Source organism: Pleuronectes platessa, chromosome 22 (assembly GCF_947347685.1).
Source record: "Pleuronectes platessa chromosome 22, fPlePla1.1, whole genome shotgun sequence".
In the NCBI taxonomy this organism is placed as follows: domain Eukaryota; kingdom Metazoa; phylum Chordata; class Actinopteri; order Pleuronectiformes; family Pleuronectidae; genus Pleuronectes; species Pleuronectes platessa.
In genome coordinates this window covers 12,784,771-12,806,126 of record NC_070647.1, presented here as the reverse complement: position 1 = coordinate 12,806,126, position 21,356 = coordinate 12,784,771, and the positions used below count along the sequence as shown (strand labels likewise).

General features: G+C 41.5%; 3 protein-coding genes across 3 annotated transcripts in view; 2 read left to right on the top strand and 1 right to left on the bottom strand.

The window, feature by feature from the left end:
* Positions 1 to 5,783, bottom strand: part of cacna1c (calcium channel, voltage-dependent, L type, alpha 1C subunit) — a 173,946-nt gene extending 168,163 nt beyond the window's left edge. Inside the window, 1 exon segment of the mRNA XM_053414596.1 lies at positions 3,843 to 5,783. Coding sequence (XP_053270571.1) covers positions 3,843 to 3,966 — 124 coding nt within the window. The 5' untranslated portion in view covers positions 3,967 to 5,783.
* dcp1b (decapping mRNA 1B) lies at positions 505 to 12,265 on the top strand. Its single transcript, XM_053414597.1, has 11 exons — positions 505 to 901; positions 1,250 to 1,290; positions 1,672 to 1,799; positions 7,005 to 7,071; positions 7,463 to 7,664; positions 8,176 to 8,274; positions 8,456 to 9,242; positions 9,409 to 9,459; positions 9,732 to 9,949; positions 10,105 to 10,311; positions 10,399 to 12,265. Exons 1-11 carry the CDS (start codon positions 743 to 745, stop codon positions 10,477 to 10,479), a joined length of 2,040 nt encoding a protein of 679 aa, XP_053270572.1. The 5' UTR covers positions 505 to 742; the 3' UTR covers positions 10,480 to 12,265.
* A 1,302-nt stretch (positions 12,266 to 13,567) lies between these two features.
* Positions 13,568 to 21,356, top strand: part of cacna2d4a (calcium channel, voltage-dependent, alpha 2/delta subunit 4a) — an 83,920-nt gene continuing 76,131 nt past the window's right edge. The window contains exons 1-3 of the mRNA XM_053415196.1: positions 13,568 to 13,706; positions 17,775 to 17,971; positions 21,135 to 21,216. Coding sequence (XP_053271171.1) covers positions 17,796 to 17,971; positions 21,135 to 21,216 — 258 coding nt within the window. The 5' untranslated portion in view covers positions 13,568 to 13,706; positions 17,775 to 17,795. The remainder of the gene's footprint in view (positions 13,707 to 17,774; positions 17,972 to 21,134; positions 21,217 to 21,356) is intronic.

The window sequence follows — 21,356 nt, the reverse complement described above, 5'->3', positions numbered from 1 at the left end:
CACTTTTAAGGATTTATACCCAAGTACCTTTCAGAATCGCTGAGCTGCTATGTGCCCTGTGGGCCACTGAGATCTGCAGATGGAGCTCTTGACGGTTACTCCCATTTATCACAGAGGTTTGGCCATTAGAGCCCCACCATTATGGAATCCATTGAACGTAGACTTTCAGTGTTTTAAATCTCTGCTTCAAACTTTTATTTTTGTTAAAGCTTTTCACGTGATTGAAATTGGATTTTTTAAATACACTGTCTATAACTCTTTGTTTAATTTTTTATATATTTGATCTATTTTCTGTGCTCTTTCCCTTTTTTTTTACTCTGAAGTGTATTCTTCCTTAGTAAATCTGGGTTAGTGTTAACCTATTGTAACTATGTTTTTGAATAAATATTGTAATAATAATAATAATACGGAGCACATGACAGCTGAATTTCGATCGATTTAATTTTTCCAGATTGATTGATGAGCCTGAATTTTTCAAACGTTCTCCGCTCGACTGCTTATGTCTGGTTGTTTACAATCTCTGCGGCTAAACATGGCCGCCAACAAACTCAGTAGTGCTAGTTAGAGGTTCATCAAACTCATATCTTCTATTTTTATGAGTCTTAAACTGTTAATCAGGCTACGGTGCGATTGTGAATTCAAATAGTTACCCTCCTTGTCGCTAGTTTAATTTTTATCTCCTCTCCCTGTGACCCGTTAGCCGCCGAAGCTAGGTAGCGAGCTAGCTTCTCCATAGGGAACAATGACAGCGACGTCTGCAGGAAGCGGTGGGTGCCCTCCTGCCAAAGGTCTGGACATAAGTCTGGCCGCCCTGCAGCGACAGGACCCGTACATCAACGACATCGTGGACGTGACCAGCCAGGTGGCTCTGTATACTTACAACAACAGGGCGAACGAGTGGGTAAGGAGGAACTTTGGCTAAGGACATCGTGCTAACTTAGCTTAGCTTCGTCACAGACCCCTGCTACGCGCGCTCTCTCACCTCCACAGATTTACTCCATCTCCAGCTGCCGGAAACACTCTCAGAGAGCCGAGGTTGCTTTATAGAAAGTGTAAACATTTAATATTTATTTAATTTTATTTCTTGAACAAACACAGTGGAAGTTCCTCAGAAGGCTGACGTGTTTATATTTATATTTTTGTAGAGTTAATGATGTGAAACCTCTTGATCCTGTTTGATATGTTTGACCTCAAATCCTTCTTACTCAAACTAATACAAACTGTTGCTGGCCTCTTGTGTGTTGTTTAGGAGAAGACCGAGGTGGAAGGAACACTGTTTATTTACACAAGGTGAGGACACTTTGATTTATTGCTCTTTAAAAAAAATTCCATTCCCAACTTTTCTTTCAAATCTGGTAAAACTCGTAGACATGCGGAAATCTCTCTGACACGAATCCAGAGAAACAACCACAGTGTTTACTTTGCCACCATGCTATATATTTAAATACATTATTATTATGTTATTAACTGGAAGTTACATAGCTGAACTTTAATATTTTTACCTATTTTCATTATTTTTCTATCATACATTTTTTATTTTAATGTAGTTTTTATTTGTTATTGCTTTTGTACCAGGAAGGTTACAATCTCTATCTTTCTCCTTGTACTTTAGTACTTGCTTTATACTTTGATAATTCTCACGTACGTCTATGTTTCCTCTGTATATTTCAGGCTGGCATCTCCCAGGCATGGTTTCACTATAATGAACCGACTCAACATGGAGAACCTGACAGAGCCAATCACCAAAGACCTGGACTTCCAGCTCCAGGATCCCTTCCTGCTGTATCGCAATGCACGATGTAAGGAGAAAGACCCTCAGATGAACACTCAATACCACTTCTCATGTCAAGCTATCACTGACACCTTTAGTATAATATCATTCTCACTTTCAGTCTGATTTCCATTTCGTCTACTATCAATCCAAATCTTAGTAAATGTTATGCTATACAATGTCACCACATGATAATGCATATAAGGCCTGATAAAAAGATATATAGCTTGATACACATGAGTGTTCAGCTTGTAGTTCCTTTGAGGGGGAACCAGTAGTTCCATATAAGGAGCAGAGGTATTCTGGTGAATTCTATCAGCCCCACTCACTCTCAGACTTGCATCTGGCTTACACGTACACACAGACACACACCCACGCACACACACGCACACACACCCACGCACGTTCCAGAGTGGGCCTGTGGGACAGGAGCTTGACAGCACTACAAACCCAGCCAGCGGAGATTAGATACACCGCAACAGTCACTGGTAATCTAAACACGCACCCTCGCTCTGGAATCGCTGACAAACACAGACCCCCCCCCCCCCCCCCTTTAGTCTCACAGTCTCTTTCTTACTCAGTAAGAGGCAGGTGGAATGCAGTGTTTAGATACCACTGGATTCCTCTCGTCTACTTTGATCCCTTTGCCTTAACACTTCATCAGTCTTACTGATACTTAAACAACATAGCCATTATTGAACATCCTGAAGGCTTAGTGAAATAATGTGCGTGACATAAACTTTCCTCTGGGACCCCTCTTCACCTTTTACATCAGGTTTTAATGCACCCCGGACACATTAAAGATGATCCATGATAATCCTGGACTCTGGATGTGGTCAGAGTGTCACTCATTGAGAATATATTGCAGCTAGCTCACTAGTGCCGGGAAGGAATGACATTTAAAACCACTTAAAGCCAGTAATCTTTGCTGATTGGATGACTCTTGCCTATGATAAAAAAGAAAATTGGTCTGGGGGTATGTGAGTGAAAGATTGGTTGGCTACATTACAAACCTTATAGTCAGAGGTTCCAAATGATTACGCTCTTAATGAATTTGAATGATAAAACAGCCCCAAAAAGGAAGTGCATTACGGTTGAAATCAAACAAATGTTTATCTTTGTTTCTGTTCTTATTTCCTAACATTATTAAACCCTAAATACATTTAAGCACACAGTAATGGGCCATGGTTCTGCCAAATTAAACAGCAGGAGTAAGCTAACATTCTGTGAGGGTTTTGACTGGATGGTCTTTTCCAGTAAACTGTATTTACAGGAATGTATCTCAGCTCAGAAAATGTTTTTTCATGTGCTAACATCTGACGCACAATACTGTTTCGGCCCCAGGCTGTTGGTAATGCTGCCAGTCCCACTGTGTCGTGACCTCTGTGAGGAGAGGTCGTGGAATCTTATCAGTAGACAAACAACTTGCTCTCAGTGCTGCCGTAACTTCCTGGAATGGCAGTTGGCACAAAGTGGCACCCCAGGCTAAAAATACACTGCAGAGATATACCACACATTGGAGGCAAGATTTAAACAAGAGGAATTCATCTGGGGCAATTAATTTTTCCCTAAGGCAAATATACCCATTGCATAGGAACTGACGAAAGACTTCTTACATGTCTTCCTGTAATATTTAGAGTCCCTAATGCTTTAGTTGCCCCATTATCTTCATAAATCCTCAGATTTATTCATGGCACAAATCATGAACATATTCCTAAAAGTCAAGGTCACAGCAGCATTATTTATGATATTAAAAGTTTTGAATATGGTTAAAAACTGACTGTTTTGTCTGTAACTGATATTTGAACAACACATTGTATATGATTTAATAGTTTTTTCCCGAAATTTCACATCACTGTTACTTAAGAAGCTGATACAGATTAATCTAATAATAAAGAAAATGATCAGCAGTTTAAATGATAATAACTTCATCCATTGTAATATCAGCTGCTCCATTAAACACTGATCTTAACTGGTACATGCTAGGCTCAAATACTGGATGTAGCTTACACTGGCAGTGCTATAAACACAGCAGTGGTGCTCTGTATATCAGGTGCATAGACAGCCTTACCTCCAGGTCGGACATATTTGTATCCAAGGTCTTTCTCTGACACCAGCAAGCCTTTAAATCTGACCTCAGGTTCCTCTTCCAGTCTCTCATGTTTAGGTTTCCGCTGGAACAGGCTTCTCAGCATGGCTCCGGTGGTCTCTCACTCGTCTCACAGTCCAGTAGTAACACTCTCCTCGATCCTCTCTAGAACTTTTCAGTGTTTGGATTGGGCCGTTAATTGCAGCTCCAGTAATTCCTTATCCAAAGTTTTCTTCTTGTCCTGATGGTGCTCTACTGCTACAGGTACCACTGTTGGAAAGGTCCTTTAGTCAGGTCATTTAATGCACTTAGAGCTGTCACAGCAGAGCTTGGAACTGAGGAGTTTGACTGTGGTTTAGTCTCAGGGGGAAGGCGCACAATCCCGCAGTAGTAATAATATCTTCTTCGATGACACTTTCAGTATCTGTAAATCTCAATATTTACTCCTCCTCCAGTGTTATGAATTCCATCTCTACAAGCAAAGGAAGTGATTATTCTTCTCGGACAACTATTGCAAGCATGGACGGGCATAACCTTTAATGGCACCTATCCCTCCAGCACAAACCTCCGGGAAACTAAATACAGACTAACAGCACTGATGCCGTGAGTTCTTTCTACAAAAATGATCACGCACTGCAGCGAAAGCACAACTAATCCATCCTGGATGACAGCACGGCTTACAAATGTGACTGGAGCGCTAACTGCACTAAAAGCTAAGAGAAAAACATAAAACGCTTTCTCTGAGTTTTCCCAGTGGTGCAGTTTGGGTTGCAGTCAAACTCTGTTACTGTATTGTGAATTGCCAATTTAAACTGCGATGTTCCTGTGCAACTCAAAAACATACAAATCAGACATGATTATAAAAGTCCAAAAGGAGCAGTTGGAACAAACAAGGACAGATCACAGTGCTGCTTCCCAGATTTACTAAAAATATCTTAAACTGTCCCACTGGGGTCCTTTCAGAGAGTCGCTGTACGTCAGACAACACACGTGCACCAGCGCTCGCAGTTTGTCCTGAGGTTTTGAAAGAACCACACAGCCCAAGTCCTGGATCAATAACGGACTCCACTGGGGTGATTGATTATTGATTAAGTTCCCAATTCTCCTCATTCACCCATACAGGGATATCTTAAGACTTGACATTTCTCAGCTCCAAGCGACTCTGCTCGTCGTCCTGCAGATTTTTTTTTTACCCTGTGATGTTGAAGCGGCGTTCCCAGTCCAATTCACTTGATTAGGATCCCTCCGTCACTGGTACAGATGTTCCCTCTGTCTTGCCTCCTCTCCCTCTCCTCCAGTTTTGTTGACTGATCCCCCCTTTCCACTTCCCCTGTCTCACTCCGAGAGTTTACCCCTGTGGCCCCGACCACATCTTTATCGGTGCTACTTATTTCAGTCCTCCCACTCTCTACTTCTCACTGCCTCTCCCACTCTTGCTTTCTTGGCGATGTTTTGTCTTGTTGGGGGTGATGGTTGAGATCAGGACAGGTTGAAAACGTATAATATGATGGTAATGATCATCTCCTCTCCTTTTGCATAATCCTTTCCATTTTTATCTTCTGTCTTTCATCCTTTGCGGAGATGAGTCATGGCAGCACGATGTCAAAATAACTGTCTGGTATCATGAAACGTTTCTTTCCCTCAATTTACTCCACTTCATCAGTTTTTCCGTTCATGACAAAGTTCAGTCTGTGTTTCCTGACAGCTAAAGAGCTCTGACAGCTAGGCGTGTTTTTTTTCGGCTTGTGATGGACTTGTTGATAATCCCCTCTCTAACACACCTCACTTCTCTCTATTTCATATCCGACTGGCTCATTTTTTTCTCAATTTGCCAGCTCTCTGACTGTGTCTCTCTCTCTCTCTGTCAAACAGTCTCATCCCCAGTGAGCGCTAAGTGGCTCTGGCTCCACCAGACAGGCTCCCACTGCAGTTACTTATTTGGTACAGGACAGATTTTCCCAGGCTCAACTGAACCCTGTGTGTGCGTGTGCGCGTGCGTCTCTGCCTCTCCCTCTTTTCCTGTTCCCCTCAACCATACTGACCTCAGCGCCATGTGCGACATCATTTGTAACAAAGTGTGTGTGTGCATTTGTGTGTATACATCTGTGTTTGTAGGAATCTGGTGTCTCTGACAGAACGGTGGTGGCAACACTATCAGACACACATCAAAGACCTCCCTCGTTGCTTTTGGCTCCCCCACCCTTCAATCTATTTTCTGTCTGACTTTAAATCCCACCTCTCCTGCACATAGAGACATCTATTTCCTTCCTCTTTTTCATATCTTTGACTCTTCCTTTTTGCAATTGGCCTTATCTTTTCTAGAGTCCATTTTAAAAGGTGCTGAGGTGTTAGCTGACGTCTTGCTGTCTTGTTTAAGGGCGACTGAAATGCGTCAGTAGCACCAACTGTGGCTCTGTTCAGTATTGGAATTTTGCATCAAATACAATTTTTGGATTGCACAGTTTTTATTTCTTTAAAAGATATTCTTCAGACATTTTTCTTTATTGACGAAATAGAAGAAGAATAAAAAAGGGAGAGAGGTAGGGAAACAGGCTGGTCTAGAATCGAACCTGCTGATTTTACTTAAATCATATTTCTTTTTGAGAAATTTGACCTTTGTTTATATTCTGGGTATAATAGATCATCCATTTCACAATATAAACTTGTCCAAGTGCATCAGTAATAATAGAAGAAGGATCCTGATTCTGGATGGGGTTTTTTTAGACCTTAGCTCTCTATATGTTCTGGCACTGCTGGGAAAATGAACAATTATGCAACAACAGCAGCTGCTTTACTCTGGTTTTAGTGCAAGTGAAAATAGTAAAATGAGTCACAGTGTAATGTAATGCAGCTTACGCTCTTACAGCTCGGTAAGAAATGTGGCTTAGTTTAGTCTTGTTTCTGCTCTTGTTGACCATGTTTATGTAGTTTAAGAGGCTCCTGGGGCCCATGGTTCACTGTGTAATGACACTGCTGGCTTCTGTTCCCATTGGCCTGGCTGGGATACGACTGATTTAAAACTCCGCATTTAGACACAGAAGGGCTAATAATAAGACTTTAACATGTCTATAGAGCCTGCACTGATGTACTTGACATAGGTTTAAGGTTTTTATTCATTCCCTGTCTCTCTTTCTGCCTCTCCAGTGGTTATCCACGGGATTTGGTTCTACGATAAGGAGGACTGCAAGCGCATCGCCCAGAGGATGACGATGTAAGTCTTTGTATCAAACTAAGCTCATATACACAACACCTTAGGAAAACAAATGGGACTATTAACAATGTGCAATGAGTAGTTCTCCAGTCACAGATTGTTTGATCTCATATTCTGCACATGACAACTCTTTGTGTTTACTAATGGTTCTGTGTCTAAGGCTCAGATACAACATTTAAAGTTTTCCGCTAACAAATGACAGTAGTATGTTTGGATAAACGTGGCTCCAGTGGCGACAGAGAGTTCATCTTACTTTGTATAAAACATACTGTAGATGTAAAGATAAAGTGATGCTCTTACTCAGAACTGTACCATGTCACTACAGTTATCACATCATGTTTTGAAGAAAAACGCGGGCGCACATGTTTTCCTTATGGAGCCCTTTGTACAGTCTGACCCAGCAGGAGCAGACCGTGGCTCAGTCTCAAGGCGGTTGGCTCTCCCCAGCCGGAGGAGGAGTTGTTATTGGGCGCGGAGGAGTAACAGGTGGTGGTGGAGGTGGAGGAGGAGGAGGAGATAGAAGGGAAGGAAAGGGGGTAGACATCCTCCAGATGTTGACCAAAGCACGCACAGAGTATGACAAGGTTGGCAAGGTGAGTTTATCTTACATCAACAATAAAGCAATTTCAGCTGATGTAAGACTCAGAAGTCCCGAAGATGAGATATAAAATAGTGACACATAGTATTGATAAAGCAAGAACAAAATGAAAGGTTAAAAAATGTATTTACACATTTAAAATTGAATGATAGATATTATTTTATTAAAAAGAAAAATATATATAGCTCTGCTACAGGTCAGTAGAAAGTTTGCATGTATTTTTTGTTTGAATGAGCCTTTATAAAAATAAATGATAATAGAAAAGTATTGAGCATTGGTTAAAAACTTCATTTTCTGGGAGTTGAATAATTATTTAAGTTATATATAAGTTTACACAAGAGGTCTGGACAGTTCAATATTTTGAAGATTGAAAGATCCAGCAGAAGAGAAAGTAATACAACTGCAGGATTTTGGAAGGAGATAACAAATACTTATAGATTTTGAATCTGGAAAAATATCAACTTAACCTTATTCGTTCCACCTTTTTTTTTTTATGTGTGTTACAGGAAAATTCTCCATCTGAGCCAAAAGCGATTGGTGGCAGCAGTGTTCTGTTTGGAAACCCCAACCTGATAAAACCAATACCTGTTAAACCTAATACTAAGGTGAAACACCTAGATCCTTTTAGTCAATCCCTCAGTACAGTGTCCCCTGTTATCTAATTATTGTTTTGTTAAGTATACTTGAGAGATAGCTGAAGCGTTTGCACTCCCTCTAGTTCTCTCTTTCCACTCCTGCCTATTGTTCGTCTTCTCTCGTATCCATCTCTGTGATTGTCTCCTCCAGGACAGTGAAGCCGCTGAACCCAAGCCTCTCTCTCTGGCCATTCTCTTTGGATCTCAACCTCACCGCTCACCCAAGCAGGCCCCCGTCTCTCCTGTGTCGCCAGCAGGGAAAGTCTCTCGGCCTCCTGTGGCCCGCACACTGACCTACGACGATTCGATGAACTCTGGCAGAATTGTGACCTCAAAAGGAGGTAATGCTGGGAGTTCAGACGGAGGGATGATTGCTGTAGTCCGGGAAGTGGGTGGAAATGTTGTTGCAGGCCTGCTGCCTAGTCAACATCATCATCATCAGCAGCAGCAGCGGCAGCAGGAACAGCAGCAGCACTGCCCAGCCATCCAGAAGCTCATGCAGGGGCAGAGAGGGGTCGGGATGCTTCAGACCGTGTCCGAGTCCCCCGAGAACAGGCTATGCGACAACGGGGTGCCACTGGAGCACCACCATCACCATGTTTACCCTCATCATCATCAACAACAACAGCAGCACCATCATCATCATCATCACCATCAAGAGCAACAACAACTTCAACTCGACCCAATCCAGAGACTTTTCCAAACCCAGCCACCTCCTTCCCCTTCCACCTCCTTCCCCTCTGTTGCTCACCCCTGTTGCTCCAACCCCCCTCCTCTGCTGCAGAACCCCCACCTCTTGTCCCAGCCCATGATGGTGGATTCTGGGTCATGTTCCCACCTTCAAGTGCAACAAAACCAGCAGCTGTTTTTCAACCTCTCTAAGCCTCAACTAGAAGCCCAGCACAACAGTCACTCAGCTTCAACTCTGCAGGGAGCAGGTGAGCTGTCCTGTCAAGCAGCCGTTACATCAGTGAACCACAAACACACATTTCAGCCTTTTATTCAGCAAATATAGGAAAAGCTTTATCAGACAAATAAGTATTTTCTAATTGAACTTTAATATAAAAGTACATAATTATTAACAATATTTTCATCCCTTACCAGGTTTGTTTCCATCTCAGGTGACCAATGACAACATTATACAATCTTCACAAGGTATTTTATCAGTTTTGTACATAATTATCACTCACTTTGTCAAAACTGTGTGATGTCACACAAGCTTTACCGAAGTTATTCACAGATTCTAGTCCACTCTTATAAAAAGGTTGTGACAGCGTGCACAGGAATGGCAGCTAGATTTAGATAACATGGTTACTCTCTATTGTTTCCACGATGTAAACTGTAAAATGCCCATGAGTTGCCCGTTCTATAGGTGTAAGCTGTTAAAATAAGTTACTTTCATTGGGTCCCTGGTTTTCTATGGTCAGGTCTATCCTCTCAGATGCCAGGTGTGGTGTCTCCTCATGAGCTCCTCCATAAGCTCCAGTTGGTCCAGCAGGAGCAAAGCCTGGCGTCCAGTGATCCTCCTCGACTCGGTCCTGGACTGGCCCCTCGATTCCTGGGGCCCTCTCCGAGTCAAAGTGTCGGTCCAGCCCCAAATCAGATCCCAGCCACCGCAGGTCAAAAGGCTGCCCTGCAGTTTCAGGTAAGTACAGTTTGTAGAAGCAAATAGCAAATACTGGTCTCTTCAGTCATGGAAAAGTCGAATCAAATTACCAACAGCATGCATGACACTTAAAATATATTGTTTAAACTATACTAACTTTAAAAGAGTAATATTAACTGTCCCTGTCTGCTCAGGTCATCTCCCCCCAGAGAATACCAGCCACTGTGGCCCCCACCATGCTCCTCTCTCCCAGTGTTTTCTCTCAGACCAAGTCAAACTGTGGGTTGACGGCAGGCGCTCAGGAGAACTGCCCCGTCCCTCAACCCAGACCCGCGCTGCAGGAGGAGGTCCGGGTTCTGTCCAGAGGTCAGATCCAAGCCACACTCCTGCATCTGATCCAGGTAAAATACTGTCAGTTACACGGATTGCATTCTACATTAAAACATGCAAACACCATGCTGATGATGACCCCTGCTTGTGTGTTTCAGAGTGACAGCTCTTTCATGGACACAATCTATGAAACCTACATCAGCCGCTTTGCTAACGACTCCAGCACCAAGTACCAATAACTCTTTACATCCTCTGTCTATACCTGCACCCTGTCCAGGTCAACTTCCTCCTCCTGAACCCCCACTCCAGGCACACGCATATGCACAAATGTATACCGGGTGTATCACCTCTGTACTGTAAAACCAGGAAACCTGAACTTCAAACCACGCAGCTCAATTTACATCCAAAGGCAAAAAATGTTGTTTTAAAATGAGAAAATAGGAAACTTCTCTTCATGTGGATCTCCAAGGAAATGTCTCAATCTGAGGAGTTGGTAAAAATGTGGCAGAGCCGATACAGTCTCGACCTCACCAGGAGAGATGTAGCCTCTGCTGTGGTTCACTCTCACTGAAAACACAATATGCAGCCGCTTTACTTTTCTCAAAGTGTTTTTACCAAGTGTAGCGATTTTATTTTGTCTCGTCATAATCTTGACTTCATCGCGAGTGTCCGACACCAGCAAGTCTTCCTCGTCTTAGAACTTGTGCTGAAGAATCTGCTCAAACTGGCAGAGATGTAAACATGTTAAACATGTTTTCTTTATGTTCATTCGGAGACGTATTACAGGTTTAAACGTCAAAAGAGTTTGTTGGATTTTAATTTAAAGTTGTTTTAAAGTAAATTCTGAGCATTTTAATTTCTAAAGGATTTGTATAAAGGATGATTTACTCTCCAGATTGAACTTACTAAAATGATTTTGAATTTTTTTTATAGCTAACACAAGATGTGATATTTGCATTATTTTAGTTGACTGGCTGAAGTGATGTCCCCTTGTGAAGGATATATACTCATTTAATTTTGAACACTCTGATGCACTATTAGTCTTATTCCTCCTGCTGAACATTATTGTCATAACAGAGGAGCTCAAAATGACATGGTTATCATTTCACTTGAAGAAACAAGGAAACTACAGGAGCTTTTCAGCCTGCACTACCTCACAGAGAGCTAGTTTAGAGGTGTACCTGTGTTTTTAATTAATAATAGCAAATTGTCATTGATATTATTGGGCAGTTTTAAGAGTAAATATTTAAATATCTATCATCTAAATAGGAGTTTTATTTCAGTCGAAGAAGAAAGACATTGAAGAAGTATCCAACACAGAAACCGAGAGACCAACAAAAACTGAATTGCCACTTGTCATCTTTTGTTGTACCTTAAAATATAATAATTGTGCGTTCATGCCACAATTCATGAACACTCATCCTGACACAAACAGAAACTAATTGATCAGATGTTTGACAGTTAAAATAAATTATTGATTGGTTAAAAATAGTTTTTAACGCAATAATGAGCGAAACAGAAAGTATATACAAGTACATGCTATAATAATGTTTTGGAGTTTACAGGCCTGTCCAAGACAAATATTGTGTAAAACATTATATGTGCTGTGAAAGTCAGTCGATGCGTATGTTTGATTTTTTTTCAGGGTTTGACATGGGAGTTTAGCTCCTGTGCTAATCTCACTGACGGCCAGTAGCCAATAGAGACTTCACAAAAACAGCATCAGCAACAGCAAAAAAAGAAAAAAACCTTTCAGAGAAAAGACTGCAAATATTTTTCTCCCTATTTTTCTAAGAGTCAAAGCGTATCGTTCTCACAATACCGATAAATGCGATGTTCCATTATATATGTATATGGGCAGCTATTCGTCAAAGGGGGATATGATTCAAAAGATGTCGCCCGTAATCTTTTTCTAAACATGTAATTTGAAAAAAATCATTCAAATGTTGAATTTCTATCGGGAATGTTTTGCTCGTACAGAAACTGGAATAAATTTTAATTGGATAATAAATTTTCTCAAACCACCTCTGTTGTTTCTTGTCTTTTTAACGTCTTATTTCATTTTATTTTGCCAAAGTCAATAGTGTATAATAATATTTCTGATGATTAATCTGTCATTATTTGTACACAGCCAGCACTATTGAAGGACTATTAACTCCAATAGTCTTTATTCGACATGAGTGTCTCCAATAATAAATCACTTCCTGGTCACATGGTTATCATTCGCAGACCACAAATGGAGATATGTTGTTTTTTCAACTGTTGTTTCCCTTTAATATCAGCTTTCCTTTCAGCTTACGCGGATGAGAAGACTTTTTGAATGCTCAAAAAGATGGTAGTGAGGTTTCACCGACACATTATCACACGATTTGATCAAAATCTACAGAAAGGATGACGTGTTCGTTTCCTCTGCCTTGTCAATGTAAAGAATGAACTTTCTTTTTAATCAGGTTTAGTTTCGGTGGTCGTGACTATGTCCATGAACCCTTTGCGGGTTGTGTAGTTATATAGACCATTTCTTGTCTTTTACACTATGAGTCACATTAACACAACACCTCTGCAGCTTTTTTCTGTCGTTATTACATTCTATCCTCAAACTAAAGAAGAAAGAACAAAAAACTCTGTCACCTTTTTCACCAGGTTGCATATACATGTATTGAGATAACAAATAAATAATGTTGTTTCTCGTCGCTGTTCGTCTTTTCTTCTACTTCACTTTTTACACAGCATCGGTGATATTCAATCTATGCTTTCCAACAATGTAACGAAAGAAACGTATATGAATCCATTAGCACCTATTTGTTGTGAAAGCTCCTAATGGCCCCATGATAAAGCTTAGGCATGATGGGAGAAACAGTGCGAGCCCAATCAGTTTGTTATGTTGGGGAATGTGCCGCCTCTAACTTCCTCTTCCCAGGAAACACTGTTGTCAACACTTTTATTTTAAAGCAACTTACATTAAGTTGAATTCAATTTGTATCCACAGAAACACAAAGCTTTATAACAAAAAAAGATGTGTTTTTATTGTCCAAACACCTTTATATGTTATATTTTCTAAATCTTGGTGCTTACACACACTTAATTTTGAGACCTGGAGTTCCAGACCACTGGTTTAGCTGATGGAGCTAAAAGTAAGAGCTGACTATTAGCCCTGGCTTAGACTAATCAATGACTTGGTGTGTGTGTGTGTGTGCGTGTGCGTGTGCGTGTGTGTGTGTGTGTGTGTGTGTGTGTGTGTGTGTGTGCATACCCAGAGAGGCGGAGTCCAGTGTGTTCAGGGGAGCCCAAACCACTGTATCGCCGTTTTTCTCAGATGGAGGATGATGAATGAGGTTGATGAATCGGAAGAATTTAGTCTTTTTAATGTTTTAGCTTTTTCTAGAATCATCATTCATCTCAGTTTTTTCAAGTTCAGTCATATAAAATACAAGTTGGAAACATAGTTTAGCTCCACAAAGGCTCAGAGGTGAGTGACACTGCACGCTTGGCTTGTCTTAATGCTACAATGCTTCTTCTTTTAGTGCATGTCTATGCACAAACTATAAAGAATGTATTGCTCGTGAAATTCTAAAGTGAGATAAAACTCATAACAGCTGAAAATAAGATTCTCATAGGAAAGTAATGGCCTAAAAACTTAAATTTAAAGACAAACTAAAGAAAAGATTGGGGAAGCAAATGCATGACTGGATTAATTAGTTTATATATCTGAAAAAAAGCAAGTAGTGCAGTTTACACAGTTTCTTTTACAGATCATTTTACATTATATTGTGAAACTGCCTGAATCAAGTGTTTAAGCAAAGAGTTTTGAGGATAAAAAAAATGTTTTAACCAGACAGGATGTGGGGAACCACTGTGCAGGTTATCAGCTCATCCACTCACATGTGTTTGGACTGTGAGAAAACATTCAACAACAGAGGTTTAAGGGTGTTGATGGAACTTTTTCTCTTATTTCCCCTGATAGAAAAAAAAATCAAGAGTTTATCCATGTTAGCGGAAGGGGGGGCTGGGAGGGGGGGGGGGGGGCGGGCTAAGTGTTCATCTCCATCATTGTCGATCTGGGTCAGTGGGGGAGGAGTCTGCTTACAGCTGTTACACACTGCTGGTGTGTGTGCATGGATGGTATACATGTGTAGTGTGTGCAGGCGTGTCTCTGTGTCTGTCACTCAACTCTTGGTCATTAATCTGAACCCTCTAACTCTCGGCAGTGTTTCGGCTTTGTCCTCGCGTGTCAGATTGTTTTACTGCATTTTCATTTTCATAACAGCATGAGCAGATGTTTTACTCTGTGTGTGTGTGTGTGTGTGTGTGTGTGTGTGTGTGTCTGACTATTTGACCTGGATATTTAGATATGTGGGACTTAATGGTCCCAGCAGCAGAAATACCATCAGAGCTGTAGACGCATATGCATATGCATATGCAACCATGTTGTCATTCTAATAGTGTGTATGATCAAAATGCCATTTGGGCTGTGAATTGTGCACCTTTTACTAAAAAAAAATTAAAAAGATTACTTAATTTAACTTTATTAAATGATTTGTTCATTAATTCAAACAAATCATGCAAAACTGTAAAAATTGGTGTGTCTTTAGCCATGAAGTCCAATTCATAATAGTTGGATTTTTTAAATAAAGGTAGTTGTGTATGTGTGCGTGTGTGCGTGTATGTCTGTGTGTGCATTCGGAGTGTGAGGCAGTAAGTGTCCACCAGGTGTCTCAGTGTGTTTATATAATGTAATGGTGTCAGTAAAGTGAGTCTTCCTCCACATATCACGACTCATATCCCACCAGGACTCTCTTTCCCCCTCTTTTGCTCTGTATTTATTTTCCTCCTTCCATCCTCCCTTTTACCATTTGCTTCCATTTGAACCATTTCCCCAATTGCCCCCCACACACTTTTTCCTCACCTCTCTTCTCTCTTTCCAACTCCCCCATGCTCACCCATGACCGATTGCTTCTAGTGACACCTGGTCCTCCATCCATGTCTCAGTGAGAACAGATAGAAGTAGCAGGTGAGGGATGAGATAGATTAAAAGGACAATAAAAAGATGGAGAAAAACACAGCACAGAGAAAGAAAGGCAGCATTGGAGAGACAGTAGGTCAAAGAGCGTTAGAGACCAATAAAGAGATAGAGAAAGAGACAGAGAGAGAGAGAAAGAGAGAGATGATGTGTATAAGAGAGATAGTGCAAGGGATGGAGGGAGAAAAGGAGTGAGTGAGGAGGGGTTTAATCCTGCCTGGATTATGGTATAAACTGGTGCCAGAGAGCAGGAAGAGATATGCTGGAGAGAGAGGAAGTCCCACAATCCCTCCATCCATCCATCCATCACTCCCTCCATTCTCCCGGGGCTGCAGGATTTTGTTTCTGGATCCATGAGACGAGGATGTGAGGTCAGGGGAACGGGACGGCAGAAAAATCGGAAACTGCAGCAGGATTTCTTTTGACTGTGTGTGTTTTGTCCTGCCTTGGGATTCACAACAACCAGGACTGAACCCACGTGAAGACACAAGTTCACCGGAACATCCCAAGTCTTCTTGGCACCCTGTAGATGAGAGAGAGGGAGCGTGGAGGAGAGAGGCGGACGATGGGAGGAGTGGAAATAGGATTAAGAGGCGTAGAGAGGGAGCTGTAGGAATATGGCGCGACTCCGCTCTGACTCCCGGTGCGCAGAAGTGACCTTTGACATCGAAGGCAACCCAGACTCTTTTGTTCTGCTCAGCTGACATCCACTTGTCACTCAGACATTTCTCTTTGTGAGGTTTCTCTCAATGCCTCAAAGGAGCGCGTTCAAAGCCTTGACAACATGCCACAGTGAGTAATCTTCTGTGCCATTGTCTCTGCCGCAATTTGGAGAAGTATTTAATCTTCCTGCGACCCACTTTTTATCCGCTCCAGCCTGCGTTTCTGTTAAATTAGCATCCCGCATCTCCAGACACACGTGGGACTGTGTCTGTCTTTTGTCTTGAGACTTTTAGACAAGCAGCTCTTAAGTCTCTCCACTTAAAATCTGCAGCTTCTCAGGATCATTTATTCATTCCTGGAAGTCAAGTTGAGTCCTAAATCTGTGGCTGCTTTCAGGATGAGATGCTTTATCTGTTGCCGGATGTTGCACATGAGCTTTCTGGATCCTCCGCTCTTCCTAAGCAGGGTTTGGACTGTCACAGATGCTCTCCATGCTGCTCAGTGACAAACTCAATCTCTGGACAGTCTCCAGATTTGAACTATACATGAATGTCTCGCAAGTGGACCTTTACTGTGTAACAATTACTTTACAGGCAAGTTTACAAAAAAGTATATATATATACAGTATATATATATACATATATATATATATACATCCTTGTTGCCTTAATGGGTCTGGTCCAGTTTTTGTTAGTACTTAATTTCACTGTGGTATATGTTTATTGCCGCTATGATCAATCATGGCTGGGCATTAAAACAATATCAATATTTATCACACCATAATTTCAATCAATAGCATTGTCTCGCAGGTTAAATACACATCAACATAATGCTCATGCACATTGAGGAGGTAAAACACATTCTTCGTCTACGTCAGATGTATAGAATGTTTTGCTGTTCATCAAGTGTTTGTCATTTAAACTTCAAACTAGTGACATTTATCATGATACAAACCACAGAGAATTATCAACCAACGCTGTAGATCCCCTCAACTTTATTCAGCTTCTTAGCAACTTTGAACTTTTAGCTACTTTACTTTCGCTTTCATCAGCATCTTTAACAGCTACTTCAGGCAGTGGTGTCCAAATAAATTAAAAAAAAATCTCCCTCAGGTTATAGTTTAAAAAAATATGCAATTCTTTAATTGAAAGGGTCAAACAATTCAAATAGAAACATGAGCTTTTAATTGAAAATAATTCAGAAAGTATTTTATTCATTAAACCTGTTTCAAAGTGTCTCAAAGTCAAAGTCATATTTATTGTCGGTCCGGCCATATCTACAAGACATAGACGAATTGCAATGCTGTTTCTCTAAGATCCCCGTCCAAAACATATAAGTAGACAGAACATAAGTACACAAAAACAGAACTTAAAAGTACGAAACACATTAGGTACTCAAAACATAGTACACAGTACAATTTAGTATGCAGTCATTGTGCACGTGGTGGATAGGATGAGAGTAGTCCCAACCGGATTAGTGAAAAATGGATTGAGATTGAAAAGTACTTCATGGGAAGTAACGTAAAGTACATCCACAGGGAAGTAAATAGCAGATAGCAGCAGTTGTAGTATGATAGAAGCATTTACAATAATATTGAAATGTATCTGACATATATTTTGCTCAAATTAAATTTAAATCAAAGTAAATGTATTTAGAAAGCTACTCTATTTACCCTCAGTATTTGTTGATTGTTGTAGATATTCCCTGACCCTTAACAGATCTTCCCTCCATGTGTCACCATCTTGTTGATCGCACCTTTAACACCCCCCTCTCTCTGCGTTTGCACTGTGACCCGAGCACTCAGAATCTCACTCTGCATTGTCCTAATTCCACTCCTCTCTCCTCTGGAGCCAGCGAGCAACAATCACTGGACTGATGCAAATCGCAGCAGCTGCGGGGATGAACCGCTGGGCTCCGGGAAGAGCCGGGAATGCCACTAAATCAGACGGGAGTGGGCCGCGCGGAGGGAGGCTGATGATGCTGGTGTGGATTATCCTCTTCAGCTCGCTGTGCCTGATGGTCGACGGGCAGATGAAGATCCCACCAGAAACGTGAGTATGCCGTGGCATCAGAAAAACCCCTGACACCGACTTTTAACCCTGAGGGAATGAAACCGCTTCAGTCAGCTCAAGGTCGGAGGTCGGCGTGAAGCTACACAGACACAGAAAGAGACTGAAGATACACTGGGTTGTATTAATATATTGTATTGTATTAATTAATTCCAAAAATCAGATTTTTTACTAAAGTTAAATAGCTAAAATCTCCCTTTTATTTACACCTGCACTCTCACCCCTTTATTATTTTGAATAGGTGAAATAAATGAGTATATACAAAGCCTAAAGTACCATGATTGCATCCTCTCTAACAACGGGACGCAATTAATCTGTAAACACGAGTGTGCTGACCACATGGTTCTTTATTAAGATATTACATCAGCTGCTTTACCGGCTCATTTCCGCGTGGACGCCCTGGAAAGCCCACACGCAGCGTTCCACCCTCCGAGGAGCCACGCGTCAGATGGATGAGTCAATAGTGTTCCTTCTGCTTTGGCTCCACACAGATACACATGGGCCATATGGGCACCTGCAGGGTCTAGGTAACTGCCAGAGTAGCTTCTCTACCAGCGCAGCCAAATAGGTTGAAGTTGATGTATACATTTGGAAAGTATAATAGAAAATCCACAGATTTTGAAAAAACAAAGAAATTGTTTGTTTCTTTGTTTTACTTAAATCCAACATTTTTTCTATGTTAGACACATTTTATTTTGCTATGGCATAGCTGAACACTACGTTTTTATAAACCATGCATATTTTTTAATGGTGCTGATGATGGTCGGTTGATTGGTGAACTATTTCAGTCCAGAGTGAAATATATTTGATGTGGATGTTCATGAATCCATGATGATGTTGAGGGTTTTCAAATATCTCTGAATCTGTCAGATAGGAGCTTGGTACAGACTCTGTTCCCCCCTCGAAATGAATAATTATCATTTTAGGGATCTCTTAACTTTTTCATCAAACAGTAAAAGGTTAAAATTAAGTTCTTGGTTTATCCAATACTTGAATTTGGTAAGAAATAGCTGTGAAACTTCTGGTTATTACTGACTAATCATTGGTAGGCACGTCAGCATTGTAACGTTGCCATGTAGTTATCAAATGGACGCAACACAGCCACTAACATGGCTTCAAAGCTCAATTCCCATCAAGGTTTGTTGCTTTTACAGATAAAGTGCAAATATGGCGTCTACAGAAGGAACCTGCTAATGAAGCCTGATGGGATGTTTTTTCACACAAGGCATTTTTTTTCTTTTTCTTGTGAGATAAGTGATCGGGTTTATCTCAGCTGAACATTTCTTTTGGGAACAGAAACGCTGTGTTTGTTCTCCAGAAACCAGACGAAGCTCTTTTCCCCGAGGCAGTTTTCAAACCTCCTGCTGACGAGATACAGCAACAGATCGATGCTGCGCTGTCAGTCCATAATAGCCTATTAACTGTGTGTCCGTGTGTGTAAACGTGAAGGGGGGGGGGGGGGGGGGGGGGGGCACTGAGAGGGTCGAATAAACACAAAATGTGTGTTTATAGGTGTGTGTCCGTGGTCAGACACCAGCAGATTTATCAGCCCATATCCTATAAACGTTTGCACTTCCAGGGTTTTGTTCTTACCCAGCTCAGAGGGTGTGTGCTGTCACTAGGCCGGAGTGACTGAGGGCAGATTAAAGCTCCAGGCACAGCAGGGTTCAGAAGGCCAATGCAGGTCACTGAGCCCAAAGTCATCCGCTCCGCCCGTGAAAGATCTAGCAGCCGGTTCCCTCTGGAAGTTAGCAAGGCTATGACTGGAACATCTTAGGCCAAGAAGGTCAAATCTTAAGCCTCGGAGGCAACATTGCTCTGCTGCACCGGGTGACACGCAGAACTGACAGTGAGACGTCAACAGCGAGGACTCAATCTGAGGAACATCTTGTGTAAAACGAGATGTGACACTAACACGGATGTTTAGGATTTTGTCAACTTTATATAGATGAATGAATTTTATATAAAGACTTTCCAGAATTGAAGCCCAAACAGTCCTGATACCAACCATCTTGCTGATGCGGGCGCTCGACCAATCTCGTGTCAGTCTCAGCTGTCAATCATGACATGACGTCCATTTTTTATAACATCAAAAAACTCATCAAAACCAAACTTACCAAACATATTAAGACTCGAACATACGTCAGTGCCATAAGATAAGAACAACCTTAAAGGGTTCGGATTGATAGCTGATAACTGATTGGTCAAAGTCCCGGATGTCACCTGCAGGTAAATCAATTTGCTCAGAACGGTTCCAACAACCCCCCCCACACACACACACACCAGAAACAAAGTGTGTGTATCTGTGGTAAAATGATAACCAATATCTCACACAACTTTGACTTCCATACATTTTCACGTGAGCACATCAAACCATCGGCCATCTTTCAGCACCGACGCCGCCTGGCCACCACCCTGCCTGCTCACCAGCAGCAAGCTGACAGACTCCCCATAGGTTGAGCCATCTGTCACATCCTGTCTACTCTCTGAACTCCATTACCTTACCTTTGGCTGCATTCACACGGAGGCTTTGTAGAATTACTACATGTTATTGAACACCAGATAACCCTTTGACCTGGCCCGCCCGTCAGCTTTCACTGTCACCTTCCCGGTAATCTGTTTTAATCTGTTATAGGCAGGGTAACCTCTTAACACGATTGGCTTTACACTGTCATGGTCACCGTCAACACTCACGGTTTTATTAGCCCTTCTTTCTTTTATCAAGAAGATTAGGACAGAAGGGGAGATCTTTGAGCTATGTGTTGCAGCTGCTTTATTCTTTCACTGCAGTGTTATAAGTTACAATATGATTTGCTCCACAGCTGTGACTTTCAATTAAGGTGTATTTATCCTATTTATTGGGATGCATTTCACCAGCTCATATATTATACAGCACAGTCAATTTCTTAATGTGGCAAGGTGACACCTCTGTCCTCCCTGCACATATTTGATGTGCCAAAATGTAATTTAATGGCGCCTCTTTCCAATAAAACAAACATTTATAAAAGGATATGAGTTAAAGCAGCAGAGGATCTGAACATTCCGTCTTTACACACCAACAGTATTCAATGTCAGCTCTAATATTTTTTGTTTCTTTTAATAAGTGTTAACAGTTTTGTGTCCCTGTCCCTGCTTGTGTGTCCAGGGTGCAGCAGTGGGCCGTGTCCTTTAGCAAAGAGATTGCTGCTCTCTCCGCCAGGTACTCTGGAGCCAAGCTGCTACAGAAGGTAGGAGACCACACACGTCCGCACTTTAACAAAGACACTTTAACAGACGCATAATCACTGATGTTGTAGTTGTAATGATACTTGTGGTCGGGAGTACGACACAGACATGGAGAGATATTTGAGAAACAAACTTCAACGCA

Excerpts from the sequence above, each read along its gene's own strand:
- dcp1b (XM_053414597.1), top strand. The coding sequence starts at position 743 with ATGACAGCGACGTCTGCAGGAAGCGGTGGGTGCCCTCCTGCCAAAGGT. Across the intron at positions 9,243-9,408 it reads TTCAACTCTGCAGGGAGCAG|GTTTGTTTCCATCTCAGGTG; the intron begins GTGAGCTGTCCT and ends ATCCCTTACCAG. Across the intron at positions 9,950-10,104 it reads AGGCTGCCCTGCAGTTTCAG|GTCATCTCCCCCCAGAGAAT; the intron begins GTAAGTACAGTT and ends CTGTCTGCTCAG.